Source organism: Rhipicephalus microplus, chromosome 10, assembly GCF_043290135.1.
Source record: "Rhipicephalus microplus isolate Deutch F79 chromosome 10, USDA_Rmic, whole genome shotgun sequence".
Classification (NCBI taxonomy): domain Eukaryota; kingdom Metazoa; phylum Arthropoda; class Arachnida; order Ixodida; family Ixodidae; genus Rhipicephalus; species Rhipicephalus microplus.
In genome coordinates, this window is record NC_134709.1 from 7,949,972 (window position 1) to 7,970,885 (window position 20,914).

A 20,914-nucleotide genomic window follows, 5' to 3' on the forward strand; every position below is an offset into this window, starting at 1 on the left:
GCGCAATACATTGAATTAGCAAGAAGAGGCTGGAATTCACCCCCTCCCCCTGTTGGGAAACCCAGCGCACGCTTATAAAGACCACCTTACCCCCCCCCCCCCCACCTCCTCCCGGGCCGCCTGGTTTACGCCACTGTATATTATGACCGGTAGTGAATATCCGCCACGAATCTGGCAGCCAACCTAACCCGTAAGACAGTAACCGTCCGTGTATATGGCTCTCGCAGCGACTTCTTGTTTACGGGCGTCGTTCTCTAGAACAGCGTCGCTTCTACGACGAGCTGTAGTACTGCACCTGTCGTTTCGCGATTCATACTCTCCGCCCTGACGCACGAAACAAGGCTATGTAGCGTCACGATCAAGGATCAAGAAATCAGCCGAGGCCAATTAGAGCGCCGCAGACGCGCGACATTTATATGCTAGCTCCGTTTTTCTGCTCCTGACGACACTGCTCGGAAGGCAGAGGCGCCCAGGATCGCCGAGCCGCACGTTGCGGAGTCGAGGCACTCGACATTTTCAGCTCACGCGCTCTCTCCGCGAAGCCGGTGATGGTTCCGTGCTTCGTGGTCGTCGTGACGGTGCTCTTGTACATTCGCAAGTTCAGCTCGCACCTGGCTCGGTGTGTCGCGAAGGGAACTCTCTTTCGGGAGCAGAGCACGCCGGCGTTCAAGACACGATCCACAGTAATGGAGAGTGCTGGCAACAGACGCAGCCGTAACCCGATCAAAGCACGATTGAGGGCGACGCGGTAAGTCTCGCAGAACTTTCGCTGCTGCCACGTCAGTATTTTGCTCTGCCACGAAAATTCCACACAGGTGAGACGTGTATGTTCGAGGTTAATTTTTCTTCTGAATCATACTATGTTAGTCCCAACCTAAGAGCGCGGAGTAAATACCATAACAGATATAGCTATTGTAATGTATGTTTATTTCGCGAGCAATCCACATCATGAGGACCGAGAAAAAGTTGCTCAGCTTGACAGAGCCCTCACCCATGACCTAGTATATATCGTACACTGGAAGTTGCTCGCTGGAAGTTGCCAGTACACGTGGGAGTTGCCTTGCGTTATATATGGTGCACTGGTAGTTGGGGAAGTGTAAGGAGAGCAATAATCATCGCGTATGCGGTACAACGACGTAATACATTAACTGGCCGTCATGCACTTGCCAGCAAATGATAAAAGACAATCGTATACAGGTTGGTCGTCCTTAATTCCAATACGTCGGCAATCAAGGCGTCCCGCGAGCGTTCGGATCTGAAAAAATCACATAGGACCAGTCACGAAGAGCGCGTCACGGGGTGACCGTTAGGAGTGAAACAGAATCAGTGTACCAATCGATTTTGTAGGCTAGTTTTTGTGACGTCATGGCGGCTGCAAGTCTGATTCGATGACGGGAAGTCCCTATGTAACGGGGAGAGGAGGAACGGAAGGCGGGCGCACTGCAGTTCTCGTGGGCAGAGCTTATACCGGATCATATTTCGTGTAACTGGGGATGGAAAAAAAATAATCCTGGCAAAGCTGTCTATAAAAATATATTATGAAAAAACAAAGAAAACGTGCATGGGGGGATCAAGGGCAATTGCCTAAATTGTGACAATGACGAGGACGATAATTTGCGTTGACATAACCTTAAAAACTTAGCGAGTCATGAGCCTGTAATGAGATACTCTAATATTAGATATGTGTAACGCATTCCGGCATACTGTTTATCTCTCCTCGACCTTTTTCTGGCTCCGTTAAAACCTCTATATTCAGCCGTTTGGGCAACGATAGCAACTGCGCGCGCTGCTATAGCTACGTCTCGTGTTATAGCGGCATCTCGACACCAGGGTGGGGGCGGTTCCTTTTAGGGGCGAAGCTCCTTAGGGCGTGGGCTGTGCGTCCCCTGTATGTAGCCACCTCTCGTTTAGTTCTTGCAGTGTTCACTAGGTGGCGGTACCGTCCCCTGTATGTAGCCACCTCTCGTTTAGTTCTTGCAGTGTTCACTAGATGGCGGTACTTGTAGCTGATGATGAAAAGATGCAAGATGTTATAAACTAGACGACGGCACTTGTAGTTGATGATGAAAAGATGCGAGATGTTATAACATAGGAATGATGTCGCATATGGCGCGTGTCATTGGTGGAAGGCAATCGATTTAGTGTGGCGACGTCCGCTAGGGGGAGCGTTGTAATAAAATCGAGTGGGCAAAATGCACGGAGGATTCATGGTTTATCAGGTTTACCTCCGGAGCTTCGCCCACTCATCATCATTCACTTCGTGGATATGGCGGCATTTTTTAATCACCTGAGGGGGAAAGCGCCCAGTCTTCTTATCGTCGCGCTGTAGGACCAGTCCAGCGATTTTTTTACGGAACAGAATTTCCGACAATAATGGCTGCCAAATGCCTCCCATGTTGAATTCCGAGATCTGTTTACTTATATGTACTACCAGAAATCTAAAAAACACACTGCAGCGCATTGCGAGAGGCCCGTAATCATTCTGCAACCATTGTGAAGCATGTGCTGTCTTCTAGACCGGGAGCTGAGGTCAAAACATTTTTTTCAAAGAGTAGGGTTTCTGACGATAATGTCTGCCAAAGGCCCCTCATGCTGAATTCCAAGAACTGTCTACTCATTTTTTACTACGAGCAATCTTAAGACATACGACAGGAGATTGTGATAGGCATGTCTCATAGTCTTACATCCATTGTGAAACATGCGCTTCCTACTCGACAGAGGACTGGGTAAAGAGGCTCTTATTCTACCGTGCCCCCACCCCCCCACCCCCGAGAATAAAAGCGGAAGTCTGCCCGCATCTATTGTCATGCATGAGTGGTCATCAGCTAATCTAGCTCAACCTTCTGGCTTAGGTATTCAGGGCAATCGACTGATGATCCGTAGGTCGCGGGATCGAATCCCGGCCGCTGCGGCCAAATTTTCGATCGAGACGACAATGCTCGAGGCTCGTGTCAAAATTTGGTCAAAATTTCCAGAGCCCTCATAATCATATCTCATAACCTCTCATTATAATATTGCGGTTTTAGGACGTTAAACCAGAACAAAATTATTGTTGATTATTCATGGCTGAAATTCTGCATAATGTGAACGAGCAGCGTAAGTGCGATGGCACACATGCTGTTGTGAGCCTCCTAAAAAAATGTTTTTTTTTCTTCCCGCACTCATTTATTTGTTTGGCTTTTACAAAATAGAAAACGCGCCCCAATCTAAGAAAAGGTACTTGTTCCGCAACACGGAACAAACTAACCATGAACGGACACAAATTAGATCACAAGTATACACCGAGACACATGAGACGTTTCAAGGCTTCCCCCCCCCCCCCAAAAAAAAAAAAGGAGCAACATAATGCGCACTTGCAATTAACATCTTCATTGTTATTGTTCTGATGTGCAATAGCTTTATCGAAAAATGAACCTTTTTTAAGTACGTCAATTCTGAAGAAGTAAAAGAAAAAAAACGAGGATGATGACGTTGATTCGATTGACATGTGGGGTTTATCGTCCCAAAACCACCATATGATTATGAGAGACGCCATAGTGGAAGGCTCCGCAAAGTTCGACCACCTGGGGTTCTTTAACGACGTGCGCGGAGAAACACTGCCACGGGGCTCGGAGCACGGGCTGGGATCTAAACTTGTATCTATTTGTTCCGACTGATGTAAACTGTTGAATAGAAAATCACAACACGAAGCAAGAAGAGACAGCAATACAGAAGGAGCGGAAATTATTCGAACCGTGAGACTTCAAGTCGCTATGACTTGTGAATGCACGAGGAGCCGAATAATCATCAGAAACGCCTGAATAATATCAGCATGCGGATGTCAGTATAGTTCCGGCAGTGGATGATTTTCTTTTTCTGACACTCTTCTCGAAATTAGCTCCCACATCATCATGATGCGCGCTATGTCCACTGCTGGACGAAGATAATCGATGATCATCATCAATGGCCACCCAACGATCATCACTTAACCTTGCCTATACAAGCTGACTCCATGGTATGCCTGCATTCTTCTTATACACGGTGGGTCACTTTGTCAAACGTAGTGCCATTTTAAACGAGTGCAATATCGGATTGGTGGCGCGCTGATACACGAGAAAGAGGAGTGCCCTCTGGAAAAGATGGCGATGAGTGCTTAAAGGGGCCCTGAAACACTTCTTCAAGTAACCATGGAATTAATTCACTGGAAGAGCTTATTGCCTCACGAATTCAACGCCACAGAAATTTCAAGAATCCGTCCAGTGCGAGTGGAGTTTCAAAGGTTTGTCGCATGCTGCAATTGCATCCTCTCTTCTCTCGTCCCGACGAAAGAACTGGAAGCTAAGCTGGAGCGATGGCAGAGCCACAGAAAAACGTCGCGCGCACTTCGCGACCTTGAGCATTTTTCTTTTTACTTCGAATGCGTGGCTTTTTTACTGTGATCGCGCGCGCACGAGTGGACAAATAGCGGCCTCCCACGGCAATCTCTGTAACGAGCAAGCGCGCCATGTTCAAATCAGCCAATGGCTGATAGGTGGGTCGTTGACGTGTGGTTATTGGGTATATAACGTAATTTGTCGAGAGAAGAGAAGGCCATTTTCAGCTGACTTAGATAATTTATTGTGAATTCCAGGCCGCGTGCTGTGCTATAATATTTGGCTCGCGTGTTGTCGGAAGCCTCTCTTACCGATCGACAGGGTTTTCTGGCCATGCTCAAAAAGTGTTGTAGGCACCCTTTAAGCAACAAAAAAAAAAAAAACAGATATCTGCGATTTCAGGCAATGTTTCTTAATCTATCATGTGTTACAGCTATATGGCGATGGGTACTTAATCAGTACAACAGCTTACTACTCTCTGTTCTCGACGTCATCTTCAGTCTTAAAAATTTCTTTGCACGGTCCATGATCTACTTTACTAAGCAACCATATCACACGCTCCAAATCAACATTCAACAGATATCGTCATGAACTCCACTCCTGCGATAGCACTACGGTGAAATAAAAAAAAAAAATCTGCTGCCCTTGTTGAAACATACCTGCAACTATACCAATGCATTTCATCATATGTTGGCTTTGCTAAGATAATACGTTAATAATAATAATAATAATAATAATAATAATAATAATAATAATAATAATAATAATAATAATAATAATAATAATAATAATAATAATAATAATAATAATAACATCGGCGAGGAAAACAGCGTGGTTTTTACCCATGCTCTTGGTGTTAATCAGTTCTCTGAATGTGAAGTATTTGATTACTTCCGCGGTTATATGTCTTGCTGATAAGTCTATGCTTGCGAGTTAAGGCAATATTGGAGGCGAAAACGCACATTCCTGCAACCACCCATGGCCATGCGCGTTTCGCTCACTCTTCCACAGGAACCTCCTACCAATTTGAAAAGCGCGGCAGTCGCGACCGGTTTCACAGCTGGTTATACAAACGAAGTTGCTCTCTGAAGAAAAATGCTAGCGGACTCCAAGCGGCGACTTCGGGTACTTCGTTCGAGAGAGAGAAAGGTGGACTCCAAGCGGCGACTTCGGGTACTTCGTTCAAGAGAGAGAAAGGTTAGCGAGAGAGAAAAATGTTGGTGCGTCTGGCGGGCTTGCTCCGTCGGCTGACAGTGGCTACAATCTCTATTCCCCGGCGTGTTTTTTGTTTTTTCTCTCCCGGCGAGCCGAGTGTTGTACGGTCGGCTTTACACGAGTCCTTCCGGGTGCAAAACGCGAGCGCTCATCTCCTTGAGCGATAAGCTCGACGTTTGTGCGTGCGTGTGTGTACATCTGCATCGCTGCTGTGCGTGCGTCGGCTCCGATCACCGTAGGCCGGTTTAATGTGCGACAGCGCGCGCCGCCGCCGCCGTGGACTCGGACGCGAGCGGGCAACGATGTGATCTCCCTGCGTTTATGGGTGAGTTTCTCCGTGCATTCTTGCTTCTTTTGCTGACAAATGCTCGCGTGTGTGTCGGTGGTGCGCGTTTCGTCTAGCCAGCACCCGGCGAGACATGGCGCGGGTCTGCCGTCCCTACCTAGTCGGCGAGAAATTTGCGGCCCGCACTCCGACGATCGGAGACGGCCGCTGTTTCACCCGCCGTAGCATCAGCAGCGGGCGCTATGCTTTAGGCCTAGCGTGGAGTCGGACGCCCGAGGCGAGTGCATATCGTGGCGACGATGTCCCGCTTGCAGGAGACGCAGTGCACTTGCAAGAGAGCTGCCCCAGGCTGTGCAGAGGGTCAGCCTGCGTGCAGCACTCGTTTCTCGAGCTGTCACCCTGCCTGGAGACACCGCCCCGGCACGCACGCTCACACGAACATACGCGCGCGCAAAAGAGATAGAAAAAAAAGAAACGAGTGGGGATCTCATAAAGCGGCGGGGGGATATACGGTGCTATCGTGAAGCGATCGGAGCGTGAAATTCGAGCGAGGCTGCTTTGCCGGCTGCTGGCCCGCTTGGCTGCGGCGCTGTTTTGCCCGGGATCGCTTTTCTTTTGTGTTGTTTTGCGCGCTGGTTCTCGCAGCCGGCACGTCTGCTGCACAAGCCACGACGCCAACGGAGCCGACCTGCGCGTAGGAGCGGCGGCGTTGGCAGGGCGCCTCGGGCTTGGCGTTACTACGCGAGAAAGCGCGACAAAACACACACTCAAACAGCGTTGATCTGCAGGTAGATCGAGAACGGAGGTCTCGCAGAAAGGAAGTCGTCACCCGAGTGTTTTCGCGCTTGCGTTTTGCCACAATGAAACTCCCTGTATCTTTTCATCAGAATTATAATCTGTGTACTGAACTTACGGATGTGCTTCTGGGCTGATGTTTACGAACGCTGCGTACGTTTGCCGTCTTCGCAGCGTTCACCAAACGCGATCGCGGATATCATTTCCGAGCTTTAAAAGGGTATTTAAGACGCGGCGCTCGGGAAAATGTCACGGCAGCGTGGACGAAAGTAAAAAAGTTCGTTGTTTATCGCCTCACGTTCTGACCAGTAGAGCTTGAGTTCAAGCGCGCGACTTTTCGAAAGTAATGCATCTTACTCTCCCGATATTGTGCCGGCCTTGCGCTAAAGGATGTTTTTTTTCTTTAGCTTTTTTGTTTGATGTAGCCGTGTCATCTACAACATGTGTCAAAAGTACATTATATCTATACAGAGAGAGAGAGTCGATATTTCCTTTCCTCTGTGCGCGGCTAATTTTGTTTCGAAAGCTATACCGCTGCTGCATGCTTGCCGACGACCTGAACTGAACGACGTGAGCATTGTGATGGAGCAAACGAATGTTACGTATAAATAGATTCTCTACATAGTGAGTCTCTCCACTGCTGACCCGAAGGTAGCAGGATCGTATTTCAGCCCTTCAGTGTCCCTCATATTCAGATCGTAGTTTTTGCTCGTAAGTACTCCAGCAATGATTATTATGCAATGTATCTTTGTATGGTTTCTATGTGAGTATCGTGCCATTCATGAAGCTGCATGGCTGCGCACGGCAAGAACGAGCAATGGCCAAAATAAATCTGCAAATTGTACTGCGTCTAAACAAAAAAAAAGGGGGGGGGGGGAATAAGTGACTAACTTCGTGGCTACGAGACACGCAGTAGCGTGAAATAACGGAATGATTTTGACTATAGCTGCGATTTTCAAAAGGGAACCAGTGTTTCAATACCCGACATTCGCGGCATATTTCGCTGTTGGTGGAAGTCCTCCCGCCACGGTCGCCAACGAATCTGTTACGTCTAGCTTTGCCAAAATCTATGTAAGATTTCCATGGGTATAGGGGGTCGGCTTGTTTATAGGCGTATAGCACAATGGCGGGTACCAAATATGTTTACCACAGCCACAGATGGCGCCAAGTAAGCTCGTTCAGTTTCTTTCTTAGGGCGAACTCGGATGATCGCCAATATACTGCTCAGCCGGGATCACTCGGAATCGTCCCTTAGGGGCGTAACAATGTTTCTATCAATCAAACCAAATATAATTATACATTTGCGATCGAGGTTTAAACTTCCCAAAACCACAATTATGATGCCGCGGTGGAGAGCTCCGGAAATTTTGACCGCCTGGGATTCATAAAATGTAAATCTAGGTAGCCTTGGTCTCTTTACATTTGGCCCAATAGAAATGCTGCCGCAGTACGCGGGAATCGAACCCGCGTCAGCAACCTTGGCAGGGCAACACCGCTGACTGGCTAGCCTGAAATCTCAGTTCATTCGGCCTCCAGCTGCCGTCAGCACCGATTATAAATGGCAAAGGTAGCATCAAAAGATAAAGCACTAATCGGGAATGTTGGTCATCTGTTTAACCTTTGAGCGCGGCAGAGGATTCGCTTGTTTTTATATATATGAATTCGCTATCACGTTCAGTCAAGTAAAAAAAAGAAAAACAAATAAAGAACGTACAGGACGTGTCGCACTTTTATTGTCGTAGTTGCTGCTAAACTGCGAATAAATTTGGATATGCGCCAATCAAGTTTCACGTAAGTATGATGATTATGACGTGTCTAATCTCCGCCGTGGTGGAACTGTGATGATGGTGCTTTGCCTGCTTACTCGATGGTCACGGGTTCGAAGCCGTTCGCGGTGGTCTCATTTCGATGCGGGCGCAATACCAGAGGCATGCTTACTGTGCGACGTCAATGCAAGTTAAAGTACGCCACATGGACGAAAATTTCCGGAGCCCTCCACTACGGCGTTCCTCACAATCATGTCGTGATTTTGGGATGTTTTGAACTCCACCCAACCCCGCCGCGGTGGTCTAGTGGCTAAAGTACTCGGCTGCTCACCCGCAGGTCGCGGGATCGAATCCGGGTTGCTACGGCTGCATTTGAGATGGAGGCGGAAATGTTGTAGGCCCGTGTGCTCAGATTCGGGTGCACGTTAAAGAACCCCAGGTGGTCGAAACTTCCGGAGCCGTCCACTACGGCGTCTGTCGTAATCATATGGTGGTTTTGGGACGTTAAACCCCACATATCAATCAATCAATCAATCAAATCGTCTCTGCCGATGTGCGACCACCTCAAAAGGGATTCGAACCCGCCTGCCCAAGCTTAGCACCGTCAAAACTTCGCTGCTATAAGCTGCTACAGCTGGTAAACGCCCCAATATGGTTGCGTGGTCGAACGCAAGACCGATGTTTTTGGAGGGTTACCACTCTACTAACGGAAGATCTAATCACTAGACGGCCGATGATCAATCAATCGGTGACTTGAACCGCATAACAATTGGTACTACGAATCGGCACTATATTTAAACAAACCGAAAGTTCTATTGAAACATGCAATATGGATAACTTCATTAGAGCTGAAAAAGAAGATAATCTCCCTCGAGGACAGCTTTGCAACTAGTTGGCCCTAAAAACAACGGTAGTTACAGAAGCAACGTATCTGCAGATTCAATATAGGCGGAAGCGGACACATCTCTTGGTGCATTATATATATATATATATATATATATATATATATATATATATATATATATATATATATATATATATATATATATATATATATATAGGTATGGGATATGGCACAACGGGAGCGTTGTCAACAAGGATAAATATATTTATTTCCCAACAGTTTCGGGATGGGTCCTCCCTTCATCAGGGGATGAGTTTATATATATATATATATATATATATATATATATATATATATATATATATATATATATATATATATATATATATATATGTGTGTGTGTGTGTGTGGGGGGGGGGGAGTGTATACCTAATATTTTCCGTGTTTTGACACAATATTATTGAGATTTAACAGAAAATAATGCCAAGGAATGTATAGGGGAAGTTATTAGAACCAATGTAATGTAGGTAAGAAGAAAGAAAAGTGGGTGAAAAAATAACTTGCCGTGATATATATATATATATATATATATATATATATACGCACATGTACATGGAAAGAGCAAATGAGCAAAACGAGGAACTGCGCGCGCGTAGTTTTCTGCTGTACACACACACACACACACACACACAAGCATATGTACACACTTACGCGTTAAATGTCGAGATAAATACGAACGTTGTTTTTGCCGTCTAAATTTGATTCTGTTGAAATATCAACTGTCAATGCTTGCGTCAAGGCACTTTTTTATTTCCCTTAACGTTCCGTCCTGAAGCCACGATGCCATTATGCGATATGCGCCGAAGTGAATACCTCCGAAAATTTAGACCACCTGGGATTTATTGAGCACATAAAAATTCAAGCCCACGGGCCACTGACATTTCGCCTCCATCTTAAATGCGACCGCCGTGGCAAGGTTCGAACCCTGGACCTTCGGGTGAGAAGCTAGTGTCGCAGAAGCAGTTTTAAGCGCTTTCATTATTTGATCATCCTAGCATTTGTCGAGGTTCACCGTTGTTTTTCTCTCAACTGGAGGCGTGTGCGTGGCGTAAGGGCGGGGGTCATGAATTACTGAATAGCTAAGACACAACACTGACGAGAACCAACGCATGTCGATGCCAAACATAAAGCACGCTATTAGCGGTAATTATAACGTGAAGGGGAAGAGAGTTAGGCGGACGAAAAGATGACAATTACCGCGGACGAAAAGCTGACAATTACTAAAAGCTAATAACTATGCAAAACAAAGTACTGCGTTGTGTTCGAAAATGCAGAGGAAACATACAGGACTTCTGAACTGCTCCAATATTTATCGAACATTCCATGCTCAGGGGGGGTCAATTATATTACTTCAAATTGCTATACCGTTAATGAAAAAGGACAAGTTATACGGGGCAAGTTGTTACAAAGCATTACACTACCATTTGCGAGAACAAAAGAAGCGAGCATCTAGAACAAGAACCAATTACGGAAAGCAGAGTGTTGTGTACCAAACATCTCACGCGATAAATGCCCTAGCAAATAAATTGAACTTTAAGGCTAGCAAAGCAGCTTTTAAGAAACAAAGATATGGCTACTTACCACTGCTTCACACTATTAAAACTAATAGGTGGAGTTTCATGCCTCGACCAATCCTGCAATCATTCATTAATTTGTATTTTGATTGTAGTATTGTACAGTTTAATTTCGGTGCATCCGTATGTACTTTGTGTTCCACAGTATTTATTGTCTTATATATATATATATATATATATATATACAGTGAGTGACACCGGTGGCAAAATCCAGCCGAGAGTGTCCATATGATTGTTGTCGCAATAAAAAAAATACCCCGTGACAAACTTCTGGTGCTACTTAAAGGGACAGTAAAGTCAAATAACAATTTACGTCAGAGTGAAAGCTCAATGTATGAGAACATCAGAAACGAAAATATTATCAACAACAGTGCCCTGCTTACCGAGAAATTAAGGCAGAGCACAAGAACACATGGACCGCCTACAATCATTCACTAGTAATCGATCTAGCTGCACTAAATAAAGAACCTTCTGTGCGTCAAGAGACGCAATAAAATGCTGCTTGTTCGCTTCTGTTTGATTCATGGGAAAAAAGAACCACCGGAAGTTACTATGGGGAATGACGCGAGTGGTTCTAAAACTCAGTTTTTGCGTCGTTACGTTGGACATGTGGCGCCATCTAGAGGGGCGCAGTTCAACCAAAAAACGTTGGCAATCTTGGAGCCAATGGCGGGAAATCGATCAATGACCGTTGTTGCTGCTGTGGCTCCCACTGCTTTCGGTCTGCTGCTACTAGCGCAGTGAAGCCGCGCAACATTGTGCACGGTAGCAGTGACGAGATTTGGTCCGGTCGGTCCGCTTCTTAAGGCGGGTAATTTAAAGTGCGCTAACACGATGCGGACCACTAAAACGCGATTTTATTTCAAAATTAGTCCTACCTTGGCACAAAACTAACACTACGAGGTTTCTGGACTGGTATTTAAACAATCAACGTCGACTCAATAGTTGCCTTTAGAGTCCGTTTAAAAGCCAACTCCGGCGACTTTTCAACCATGTCAAGGTAGTCGTATCTCAATGTTCCTGAGACACTATTGTCACGAGCTGAAATTTTCAGGAAATTTGAAAATAATTTTTAATAAGCAAAATTGTGCAATACCGAAACCCAACCGGGCGCCCTATCTGCGTATGACGTGCTATTCAGTAAGAACCGGCGGCCGTATACTGGTCCCTCCGGCGCGGAGCATGCAAACTGTGAAAGCCACACCAGCGAAGCGCCAGCCGAACACCACAGAGGAACGAAGAAAGCTTTGCCGTGCTATACAGCCCTGCCAAACACCGTCGCCTTGTGACCTGCACAATAAACGCTGTAGCGGCCAAAATAGCGATGCCATCGGCTATGACATGCCAAACATGACGTGATGATTCTAGCAAGCGAAGTGAGCTTTTCGAGCCAATCTTTGAAGTTCATTTGCAAACAATCAGTGCATCTCTCAAGCCTGTGGTACGGCATAAATGACGGAAATGTGCAAAAGAACGTACCCAGCGAATTTCATTCAGATCCATTGACCTCGAAAAAATCACCCGAGTTGACCTCTAACGCTCCGCGTACGAACGATACGCTTCCTTCGCACCGGTTCGTGACAGTGGTAAGCAGTCACAGCGGTTATCGTTTTGGTGGCCGGTAGCGAAACGCGTTCATCGCAAAGCCACCACTATCGTTGCGGCCCAGCCGAGACAGCACAATCAGGCAAATGCTGTGGTTGTTAGTACGCGGAACGTTAGGGAGCACTAGAATCATCGTGCGAATGGCGCGCGAACGGGCTTGTCACGTGGTTTTTTTTTTTTTTGCATTTCGCGGGCATTTGCAGTTAGTAGTAAAACACTAAAAATTAACAGATATAAAGCTCAAATGTCTAATCAGACGCTTTGCAAACCGATGAACAACTTTCTCATTGAATTGACCGGCCCATTTTCGTTGCTCATAAAGTTAGTCAATAAAAGTGACCTAATTAGCAAATAATCAGAGCACAAAGAATAGTCTGACTCAGTCCAGGCAACAGTCAGCAACACGCATGTGATCGCGTGGTCATTGCGTGTTTCGGCATATTTTTAAACTCTGGCTAAATATAGCTAAAGATATGTGCATTTAAAACTCGGTAGTGTTAGTAGCGCCGATGGTAGTTATGACGGTGAATGTGGAACACTTTTTTCTGCCTGTTTACGTCACGTAGCACGTGATTGTTTTACGAGCTGGCACCTGACCTATGAACCCTCGAATACAGCCCGATGGCATCAAGTCTACCAGCACGAAGCTCTTGCTATGCACGAAGGAAACAGATAACAAAAAAAAAAACCCCACGAACGAACAAAAAATTTTAGTGCAGTTTTGATCACGGAGTCTGTGTGCTAAGGTTCTTTCCAACAAGAGAAACAGAAACATCGACTCCGCGCCCGAGTAGCACAAGGCAGCTGAACGCTCATCCGTATACGGCTCACCATCTGACGCCCGAGTTTTGAACCTATTTATTTAAAGGCGACGTTGAAACTTGAAAAGTTCACTTACGGGTATACGTGCTGTAGAGAGTCGCGTCACACGCTGACAGCCTCCTCAACAAAAATCATTGTGCAGTTCTGAGAATTGCGTGGCCGATTTTTTTTTTTTTCAGAGCAAGTGCCGCGCGTTCGCGCATTCCGCGTCAGCTCCCTCGAGCAGTGAATTAAAAAAAAAAAAAAAAACTCGCAGATAGGGCGCAGCTGTCGGCTTGCGAAACCGAGATACTGTAGCGCCACTCTACGCCGTGGGGGAAAGCAACACAATGTATCTTGTTTCGAGTTTTCGACGCAAAGGTGTTGAGGCGCTCGTATCGCAGAAATCGCAGAAAAGGGGTCAGGGGTTTCTCACACTCCTCTTGTCCAGGGTGGGGGGAGACAGAGAGAGAGGGGGAAGAAGGAATATACCCAATGCAAGTGTCCCCACTTTAGGTTTATCTTTCAAACGTCAGATACTTGAATTGCTTGATAGTTATGTATAACGCATTCAACATTTTTTTTAATGCCTGCTTATCTTGTATAGTGTCAACCCGTTTTCAGTACTCCTTAGTGGTGTGATTAATAAAATCGCAACTACCGCGTGACCGGTTTCAGAACAAGACTCAATACAACTATGCAATTGCGCGATCTGGGTATTATTAGTCGTTTCACTTTGATTGTACACTCAGGTAATGGTTTAAATTTTTATGTACCTATAGAAATTAAAAGCTGTACTATTTACCAAAACAAGATGGCCACCATGACAAGATGTGTGCCCTTCGTGATTTTTCTGTATTTGTGCCAGTGCTTGTGTAATGATGTTTTGCTTCCCTAAACCGCCTTTACGTTCACGTATGGGGCTATGTTTTGCATATTACACTCATTAGCATTCAAGGGTGTTATGCGTTATCCAAACACTTGTGGCCCACACGACAGCGCGCCAGATATGGCAATGGACACTGGCTGATTAAGGTGTCGCTGGATATTAGGCCAGTGTAGATTAGCACGGCTGTCTCTTTTGTGGTAACCTATTAGCGCACCCCAAATTCATATCTATTCTGTGAATGCTTCATGTTCGATTACACGGAGCAAGCATATCCCCGCCGGCACTTAACGGCTGTTGCATGTGTGGTTGGGCGCGTATGTTGACCTCCTAGGCGGATGTCATTTGTAGTTGGATGTTGCCAGACTGGTAAAGCTTATTATTAGGGTTTTTTTCTGTGATGAGGGCGTTTGTACGATCGGCAATCATCCCGACCTCATGGTATGGGTGATTCGCGAAAACGACTTTTTCCCCAAGGTGTAGAGATGGCAGTTACACTCAGGATAAATATACCCCCTAAATCTATAGACTGGTTTACTGTGTAATGATAATAAAAAGAGAAAAATACCCTTTGCACTGTCATATCACAAAATAATGAAACATTGAGACAAACGGAACGCTGCTTGTAAGAGTAGTCTTAAAGCTGTCTCATTTTTTTTTTTTTGGATAATGATGACCAAGTGAATGCGGCATATCACAGCATTCCCATGCATACTACTTCCAGCGTCACTTATCTCTGGCGCTAACTGTAACGAACTACGTTGTTCCAATGATCCGTATGGGTCAGTGATTCGTGTTATGCTGTTCACCGGAGTAATTAACGCGCACGTATGTTATTCCTCAAAATATAGATAAATGGTATTTAGAAGTGCTAACGTTAGGCTAGAGCGTCATATATTAGCATTTAGGCTCATCGGGGCAGTTCCTCTCTCAATTCATCAAAGCATGCTCGGGGCCTTCTGTAATCGCGATTTGTGATGACGTTGATCGATGGAGACGTGGTTCTCGCGATATAACGTCGTCCAAACAGTTGTTTGTGGCGTCACCCGTGAGCTCCGAATTTCTCTTCGCGACTGAAATCGAAAGCATGGCGACGCATTAAGTGACGACACGACCAAACTGGTTGGAGGTGCATGGTTACTATCACACGGACTGTGTCTCACTATGTCTTGTTCATCGCTTGATTAAACAAATTAGTTAACCAGCTTTTGCAGCAACGAAGAAAAGTTCACAACAATTATATTGTTGTATATGAGTTTGCAGGACGTTCGATTACACACCTTCTACCCTTTTTTTCTATAAAATATTCGTGTTTTTTTTTTTTTGCCTGCTGCATATGCCCGCGAATCGCCACTGAAAATTCGCGCTTACCAGGTGTTTCTTTTCTGCAGTAGTCGTGATTTTGGTATCTCGAGAAAGTAATAAACGATTACAAAAAGATACGCTCGATCATAGTACTCACCGTTGGGCCTGTCTGCATTCAATAGTCGTAATCGCGCCACACGCACGCACACACACACACACACACGCGCGCTCGCTAACGAACTCGGACAGGACAGGTATATTATGTATTCCTTCATGCTTATCCGTGATCTTGTTACTGGCGCGAATGCAACGATTGATCCCGCAATGCGAGAATATGCGTTCATCTCTTGGGTGTCCTTTTGATGGGCCTTTAATCCCAATGGATTGTGTTCTCCATTACGTATACTGTCAGCGGAGACAGGCGAAATAGTTTGTTGCACTTACTTTGAGGTTAACGCCAGCACTTACTTACCGGTACTTACGGAGCAAAAACCTGGAGGCTTACATAGAGGGTTCTACTTAAATTAAGGATGACGCAGCGAGTGATGGGAAGAAAAACGATTGGTGCATCCTTTAAAGGCAGGAACAGAGCAGAGTGGTCAAGGAACAAAAGGGGGTTAAAGATATCATAGTTTAAATCAATAAGAATAAATCGACATGGGCCGGGCACGAAGCGCGTAGGCAGAATGACCGCTCATTGCACAGATTTAGTTGAGTCCCTGCAACAGCTTTGCGGACGCAACCTGCCATATGAAATGGCTGGCAGGCTGCTGCATCCGCTGAGCTGCTGCTGCGCCCAACTAAGTCTGTGTACAACAGACTGAGAGGGAGACGTATATTTAAGTGGGAAGGTGAGAGTAAAATGTTTGCGGTTACAACGTCATAGCGGCAAGCACAGGACCGCGCTGATTGGCGGAACATGGAAGAGGCCTTAGACCTGCTGTGGGCGGTGTCAGACTGATGATGATGATCATGATGATGATGATTACAATGGTCGAGTGTAACAAGGAAAGCACAACACGCCAAATGCAAATAATAAGATCGCCTCAATCAAGGCCCTGAATTTTGGTCATTATTATCCCAATTGTTGTGTTGTTTCTTCCATATTAAAAATGCACATGCCATAAATTGTTATGCCCTACAAGTCTTCCGTATAAACAACGGCCTTGAAGTTAATTTACAAGTTTTTGTTCATTGCTAATTTGAGTATAACTTTAGATGCGCGAAAGGTTTTCCGCCTTCGTTTGCGAAGATTACAGGGGCCTGACCGTAAGAACATTTATACTAATAACCTGTATTGTCCAAGAAAAAAGATGGCCGCGTATCGGCGTGCTTCACTGCAAATTTCGTTGAAGGGTCTTCTGTCTGGAGGCGCTGCGAGAGATTAGGACGCCATCTGGCAGTAATGTCGACAAACATAAGCTTCTGTAAAACGCAGAGCCACTGGTAGGTGGCTGCACTTTATCGCCTCGCTGAAGCGTAGGAAACAGTGGGGGTGGGGGTGGGGGGTTTAGAATTACTTATCTATGCATTTTCTACAAAGAAACGCACAAAGTCATACTTAGCACAGATGGTGCGCCTCAAATATGCGTAATATTTGCTTTTTGATGATCGACAATGTTCACAAGTATGAACGCATCACCAGGTCAAGATGGCTAGGCGTCGAGCAAGGGCTCAAACTTTTGTTGGGTGGCAGAATCATGTGAAAGACAGACAGACAGACCAAAATTTCAGCTTTGAAGTGTCCCCACAAGGACTGTCGTATTCAAAGAAAGAACCCTATCTGATATCGTGTGTTTTTAAGCGCGCTTTCAGAACCCTTAAAGAAAGGCGTTTGTCATCCGAGTCGCCCAAGTGCGATTCGCCATGTCTCTGTCTTGAGTGATCTCGGCTACGTAAAATGATTTCGAGCACAAGCGAGCCCGCCTGTGTACGATTTCTTGCGGTTAATCTGAATCGGAATAAACTCTATGTGTTTTTTTGCATATACTAGGGCCCCTTGCACTAGCCCGCGTAAATGTGTGGAAGCAACGACTGGACCGTGGCGGCACTGGCAGCTTTAATTGGCAAACTTTAGAGTAGGCTGCCGCTGTCCGCAATCAGTGTTTCGCCGCTGTGTCTCTTCTCGTCGGCCTTGTAATATTGCGGCTTCGCGCAATTCATCACTTACCCCCCCCCCCTCAATTTTCAATTCAACAGGGAATCTAATTAGAGCCATATTGTCTCCGCGCTATCCATTGCGCTAAATCGAAAAAAAAAAACAGGAACTTGATCGCAATAAGTATCTATATATTTTCGCTCTTAGCTATTGCCGAGCGTTCACTGTGCCCTGTAAGACCGATTGTCTTTCAAATGTAGACAGCAGACCGCCGCGGCGGTGTAACGATTGCGGTGCTTGGCTGCTGACCCGAAGGTCGCGGGTTCGATGCCCGCCGCGGCAGGTAGCTGGTGGCGAAGTGCGAGAAGACCATGTACTTTACAATGTTAGTGTTCTTTAAAAAAAAAACACACACCTGATGCCAAGGGGTCTGCGAATAGCGATGACACCGAATAGAACACGACTATAATAATCGAACATCCTTCGAATAGTTTTCGAACGAGACACCCATTTCCAGAACAACCACTGATTTCCTGAGCAGCTTGTTTGAAACAAATATTCTCTAACTTCGACAAAACAACATTGCTATTGCTTTGATCCGACTAGAAATGCCGACACGACAAACAGTACACGGACGAGTACAGAGGCACCAGCGAGGCAATCATGAGCTGCGCGAGATTTTACGTGTGGTTCAGGTGCCGATGTTCAAGTGCTGCCCGGCTGATCGACTATCGTCGCGCAGTGGCCCTAGTGGCTCCTCCTGGAGCGTAAACAGGCGCTCTCTCTCTCTCTCTCTCTCTCTCTCTCTCTCTCTGTGTGTGTGTGTGTGTGTGTGAGAGAGAGAGAGAGAGAGAGAGAGAGAGAGGGAGAGAGAGCGCGCGCGCAAAAATCTCGGAGGGTCGCTTGTGTTCTTGCGTAACGAAATTCGAATGTGAATGCCATCATCTTTTTTTCCTTCTTAGTCAATCTACAAGGGGCGAGGATCACGAGCGGTGGCTTCACGGGCCACTGACAAGCGCCCTCGCAAAGGGTCCTTCAAACGGTTTTTTTACGTTCGCTTTTTGATTAGACAACTACTGGAACAAATCATTGGCACCATCATTCAATCGAAGCACCCTTTATCAAACGGACACTATAGGCAACTTTATGTCTATGCTGATTGTTGAAACAGAGGTCCAGAAACGTCGTAGTGTTACTTTTGTGTCAACTAAGGGCTTATTTCGAAATAAAATAGCGTTTCAGTGGTCCGCATCGGGTTATCGCACTCCAAATAACCCGAGTCAACGGAGCGTATGACGTCACTGTTGCCGTGCACTACACGTTGCCCAGGTTTAATGCACGGTCACTGACACTATAGTACAGAAACAGAACAAAAGCAGCGGGAGACGCAGCAGCAACAAAGGCCATTGAACAATTTCCTGTCATTGGTCCCGAGATGGCGGACGTGTTTTGGTTCAGCTGGGCCCCGCTACGCGAATTTTATAGCTTAACCAGGCGAAAATTGAACTTTTGAACCACTCGCGCCATTCCCCATAATAACGTCCAGCGATTGGTTTTCCATGAATCAAACACGAATCAAATTGAAACGAACAAGCAGCATTTTACTGCGTCTCTTGATATACACGGAAGGTTCTTTATTTAGTGCAGCTGGTTCACTTACAAGTGATTAATTGTAAGCGGTACGTCTGACGTAATCGAGATCATTTTGCGAATGTCCTATCGTAGCGCATGTGTTCTCGTGCATTTACCTTGATTTCGCGGTAAATTGGGTACTGCTGTTGATAATATTGTCGTTTTATACGTAGTCATACATTGACCTTTCACTCTGAAATCTATTGTTATTTGAATTTAGTGCCCCTTTAATAGAGCTACGAGTAATGGACAGGTACACTCTTCCTCCACCCCACCTTTCACCCTCAACTACCTCGACGCGCACTCGGGACTATAAGCTCCGCCTTCACGGGTCCTGTGCCGCGCGTTCCACAGCCAATCAGATCACCGACAACGGTGACGTCATTGGGGCAAAGCACGTCGCTCTGTGAATGGGCGGTTGAAGACGCGTTTGGGCGAGTCGCAGCGATCTGCAGCGATTCACCGCTTTTAGGCATTGTAAAGAATTCCACAGCTTACGCAGAGAGCCCAAATTGACTTGTAAATGACCCTTTGAACTTGATCTACCGGTCTATATATATGTATGCGAAAAATTGACAAAACCACTCCAGGGTCCCTTTATTTTCTTCTAAGTTCGCGCGCTCTACGGTCACGTTCACCGCCCAAAGAAGGGCGCTACAATAGAATCTTGTGGTTACGTCACACGACGCTACGCCAGAATATACGTGACGTCGCAAAGCTGTTCTATCTGTGCGTCATGATGCCGTCTTATGGAAACTCTTTAACGTAACGATATATATATATATATATATATATATATATATATATATATATATATATATATATATGAGATCTAACAGACAGTAATGCCAAGTAATGTACAGGGGAAGTTATTAGAACCAATGGAATGTAAATAAGAAGAAAGAAAAGTGGATGAAAAAATAACCAGCCGTGAGCAGGAATCGAACCTACGGCCTTCGAATAACGCGTTCGATGCTCTAACCACTGAGCTACCACAGCGGCCTTCCCTCCATCCACTTTTTTGGGTTTATATGTAAATTTAGAAGTAGGAGTGACAGTCAGCGCCATCTATAAGCCAAGCGACGAGTGTGAAAACACTCTTTTATGCGCATGTTTGGCGTCACGTAGCACGTGAACTTATTATGAGCGGGCAGCTGCTTAATAGTCCCTCGTATACAACCTAATGACACCAAGTCTGCCAGTACGAGACCCTCGTTTAATGAAACAAGGGAAAGAAGTGTATATCTAAGGGCTCGTTTTGCCGTGTTTTAACACTATATCAATGAGATTTAACAGACAGTAATGCCAAGGAATGTGTAGGGGAAGTCGTTAGACCCAATGGAATGTAAATAAGAAGAAAGAAAAGTGGGTGAAAAAATAACCAGCCGTGAGCAGGAATCGAACCTACGACCTTCGAATAACGCGTTCGATGCTCATATATATATATATATATATATATATATATATATATATATATATATATATATATATATATATATATATATATATATATATATATATATTCACTCCTTTTCCGGCGCCGCGGGTTGGTCAGATTTCCCGCTTGATGAAGCGTCTGAGGCTTTCGTGTTAAAAATTTAGTGGGATTCGGGGTTGTTGAAGTATCTCTACTCGTCCGTGTCCTGTTGGCCAGTATCATGTTACACATCTATTGTCTAAACGCGACATGCAGTC

The 20,914-nt window shown here is 45.6% G+C and overlaps 1 protein-coding gene across 1 annotated transcript in view; it reads left to right on the plus strand.

Moving 5' to 3' along the window:
* Positions 1-533: 533 nt before the first annotated feature.
* Positions 534-20,914, plus strand: part of LOC119180611 (mitogen-activated protein kinase kinase kinase 1) — a 138,734-nt gene continuing 118,353 nt past the window's right edge. Inside the window, exon 1 of the mRNA XM_075874979.1 lies at positions 534-748. Coding sequence (XP_075731094.1) covers positions 549-748 — 200 coding nt within the window. The 5' untranslated portion in view covers positions 534-548. The remainder of the gene's footprint in view (positions 749-20,914) is intronic.